This window comes from Olea europaea, chromosome 12 (assembly GCF_002742605.1).
Source record: "Olea europaea var. sylvestris chromosome 12, O_europaea_v1, whole genome shotgun sequence".
NCBI classification, from domain to species: domain Eukaryota; kingdom Viridiplantae; phylum Streptophyta; class Magnoliopsida; order Lamiales; family Oleaceae; genus Olea; species Olea europaea.
The window spans coordinates 15,605,376-15,609,600 of record NC_036248.1 but is presented as its reverse complement, the minus strand read 5'-3'; the positions used below and the strand labels follow the sequence as shown (position 1 = coordinate 15,609,600).

Here is a 4,225-nt window from a genome sequence, read left to right as displayed (position 1 = left end):
CGGTTTGGTGCCATGTGGACCCAATCAACAAAATGGTTTTGATCCAAACCAAACCGGTCAAAATGGTTTGGTTTAGGTTTGAGAATTTTAATTATGGTTTAAAACCAAACCGGACCGGTGAAAAAATATATAAAAATAAAAAAATAAAAATTTTTGAAAATTCATCCAAATATGTAAAATTCAATAGTTTTGTCATTTGTGGGTATTTTTGTCAATTCCTAATTTTCTAATACATATATATCATCATCATCATCATCATCATCATCATCATCATCCAATAATCCTAATATATATTTAATAATTTTAAGACTAACATAATCTATCAAAAACATTTTTCCTCTTCAAAATTTAGATGAACTCCAGTCGACACCCAACACGATTTTGAGCCATCGGCACCACACACTTCTTTTCAGATTTTGCACGCATCTTCAAAGTCGAATTGAAGTCTATTATACCAAATCGAAGACAAAGAGATTCTAGACCTTCGATGATAATATTTGCTACAAATAAAATTTCAGATCAATAATTTTTTGGAGCAAACTAAGTTAAGAATTTGAAATTAAATGTGTTTCGTAACATCATACAAACGTAAACTTGTGTAATTGTTATGTTTAGATATTATAAACAATTGCTTTATTATTGTAGTTGGTTATTCTCTTTGTTTAATCAATATCTTTTTTTCAGATAAAATAATCACGAGGTCTTGTTGTACATCATTATTTTTTTGACCTTATATCTAGTTTAGTAGACTTGTATTGTAATGTTATTTTATCGTCATTAACCTAAAAAAGGTGAACAAAAATGAAAAAAAAACTGTGTTTTAGTTTATTGTGATTTCACTTTGATTTAGTTAATATTTAAATTTATAGTAGATATATTTAATCTCTGTTTGAGCCATATTTTTCATATCATCATAATGAGAAAATTGACTATTGGAGAGGATGTTAGGTCCTACACATGAAATAGCGGGTTAACAAAGGCGGCTGGACTTGTAGAATAACAATCCAAATTTTCATTTTTTTGTCCCAAAAATTTGATTCAGACAGGGGCTTAATTTGTTTTAGATTTATCACTAGTGAGATATAAATATATATTAAATTCAATGAATTAATGACATAAAAGTAGACGGACAAAAAATATATGGTGAAACCGGCGGTTTAAAACCGGACCAAACCGTTAGGTTTAGGTTTGAGTTTTTTTCAAACCGTTCAAAATGATTTGGTTTAGGTTTGAGTTTTTCTCAAACCGTTTTAAACGGTTTGGTTTGAAAATTTGTCAAAAACCGGTAAAACCGGACCGCTTACACCCCTAGCTGGGCATTTGGGCAATTGCGTCTGCAAAAGGAATATTGATGTGCAGTTTCTTGAAAATCTCCACAAACTTGGCAAACTGATTATCCATCTTCCTTCTTTGTAACCTTTGAGGGAATGGAATTGGTAGCACATAAGCCTTCACGGGGCAGGGTGCTCTCACTGCAGGTGTTTCCTTCCTTTCGTTTTCCTTGTCAGTTAGTTGTTCAAACTCTACTTCTTTCCCAGCCTCTTCACCCATTTTTTCCTTTTCTTTTCGCTCAGGTCTCTTCACATGAATTTCTGGAAGTTGCACCCCACTCCTGGTAGTTATAGCTTGCACTTGCTCTTTTGGATTGACCATTGTATTGCCTGGCAATGTCCCTTGTGGGCGTTCTGCAAGCTGTTGAGCTATCTGACCAATTTGTGTTTCCAACTTCTTGATTGATGCTTGCTGATTCTGAAAATTAGTGTCAATCTGCTGAAACACCTTGTCAGTCTTCTGCATATACTGGTTGAACATCTCCCCCAAACTTGGTTTTTTCTCCTGTTGGGCATTATTTGAACTGTTCCCTTGTTGATTATCCGACCATTTGAAATTTGGGTATTGTTTCCATCCTGGGTTGTATGTTTGAGCAAATGGATTAAAATTTCGAGACCCATTTTGAATGAAATTGACCTGCTCGTCGGGATAGCCTATAGATGTGCAGTTTTCTATCAGATGATTAGCCCCGCAGTTCTCGCATGATGGACCAGCTGTCACTGCATGTGCTCCTTTCGTTTGTGATTTCACCAATAACTCCACTTGTTTTGTCAATGCCACTATTTGGGCGTTGGTAGCTGCTGCACTGTCTAACTCATACATTTCTCCTGTCTTCGGTGGCGCCACTCTTTCCAATGAGAACATGGAATGTGTAGTGGCAATCAACTCAAACAGTTCCATGGTTTGCTAAACAGATTTTCCTATAATTGATCCTCCAGCTGAGGCATCGACTTGAGATTTTGACAGTGGTGGAAGTCCAGTGTAGAAGTACTGCACTTGATTACCTATAGTAATTCCATGGTTTGGGCATTTTCTCATCAACTCATTAAACCTATTCCATGCTTCGTGATAGCTTTCTCCCTCCTTCTGTTGAAAAGTCTAAATTTCTAATCTGATTTTAGCTACCCTCGCCGGTGGAAAAAATTTATTACAGAATTTCCTGATTAGTTCTTCCCATGTAGTAATGCTAGCGTGAGGCTCAGCATCTAACCACTCCAATGCAGCATCTCTCAATGTAAATGGGAATAGTCGTAGCTTAATAGCATCTTCATTGACTCCCGGAGCATGAAAGTTCTGACAGTTTCTGAGAAATCTAGAAATATACATGTTTGGATTCTCTTGAGGTAGCCCGTAGAATTGCAGGGTGTTGCTCATCAAGTTAATTCAATCTGGCCTGATCTGAAAGTTATTCACCCCAAAATCTTGATACACGATACTGGAGCGCATGGGTGCTGCTATAGGTGTCAGGAACATTGATACTGGCAAATCCCCTTCATTTATTTCCCTTCGTTCATGCTGTTGTTCCGGTGGTGCCACCACTCTTGCGGCCATTTGCCCAATCGGCTGAATAGGGATATGGATTTGTTGATTGTCGGCCATTTGATGTTGCTGTTTTTGTTTGTGTTCCTTGCGTCTTCGTCTGAAGGTACATTCTATCTGCGAATCAAACGGTTCAAGATCGTCGCCTTGGACACGGAGCATACAATGAACACACTTTTCTGTAAATAAAAGAAAAATAAACTAATCAAATAACAGCCAAAATAAAAAAATAAATTAAGACTAAAAGAAATAGTCCCCGGCAACGGCGCCAAAAACTTGTTGTAAAGTTTTGTTTCGCAAGTGTACGATCCGTAACAAGTAATAGTGGACCTAAGAGTCCGGTTATCGATCCCCACGAGGACTATTTTGTAGCACTTAATTTAATCTTTCTTTAACTACTATTTGACGAATATAAATCAAAAACAATGATTAAATGTGATTTTTATTCTAAAGACTTAAAAATGTGATTGGATTCAACGAAAAGTGATTGAGAATTCAAACAATAAATGGACGTTTCATAAATCAAGATTCATAAAAGCTAAGGTATTGTTCGATCGAATTCTTCTATTGTATTCAACTTACCCCTCTCGAGTTCTCATTGAGCCTACTTAATTAGTTTAATTCCATATCTCTATGCAAATTAAATTTAATTAAACGAAACATTGGTTCTAAGAATTCACACACAACCGCAGCAATCAATATAGGTATCTCTACACATTATATCAATTTACCGAATTTTAACATGTGGTCTAAACAAATAATCAGCATCTCTACGCAATCATTGTTCACAAATCATCTAATTAGTGATCAAGTAATTAAATGTGTTAAGAACAACATTAAAATCAACACATGAAATATAAAAGTACTAGAATCTCAATTGCATGAAATAAAGGGTTCCAAAAGATTACATTATTCGCCCTAAAATCAAATTTAACAACTCATAATAATGGAAGAAAAATAGGAGATTGTCTTAGAATACATCACCGAGTTTGAAATAAAGATGTAGAAGAAAAAGTGGAATTCTTGCACCAAAATCTCCTTCGTCTTCCAATGAGTGCTTCCAATCTTCAATTCTTGGTGTTAATCTTCTTAAATTTCTCATTTGAATCTCCCTTCTTTTTATTTTTCTCTCCAATATGTCAAGAACCCTTCAAAAGTATGAGGAGGATGTATTTATAGATGCCTCCACGTTTGTCTGTAAAAGTAGGGTTTCTATGACTTTAAAAACGGCCCAAAAAAACGCGCTCTAAATCGCCAATCGCAGTGCCTAGGCGCTACAAGACAGCGCCTAGGCGCTTGCCATAGCGCCTGGGCGCTGTGTCTTCAGCACCTAGGCGCTATGGTTGTGCGCCTA

General features: G+C 36.1%; 1 protein-coding gene across 1 annotated transcript; it reads right to left on the bottom strand.

Moving 5' to 3' along the window:
• Window positions 1-1,308: 1,308 nt before the first annotated feature.
• Window positions 1,309-2,232, bottom strand: LOC111406666. Its single transcript, XM_023036054.1, has one exon. It carries the CDS (start codon window positions 2,230-2,232, stop codon window positions 1,309-1,311), a length of 924 nt encoding a protein of 307 aa, XP_022891822.1.
• Window positions 2,233-4,225: the final 1,993 nt, after the last annotated feature.

Excerpts from the sequence above, each read along its gene's own strand:
- LOC111406666 (XM_023036054.1), bottom strand. The coding sequence starts at position 2,232 with ATGGAACTGTTTGAGTTGATTGCCACTACACATTCCATGTTCTCATTG.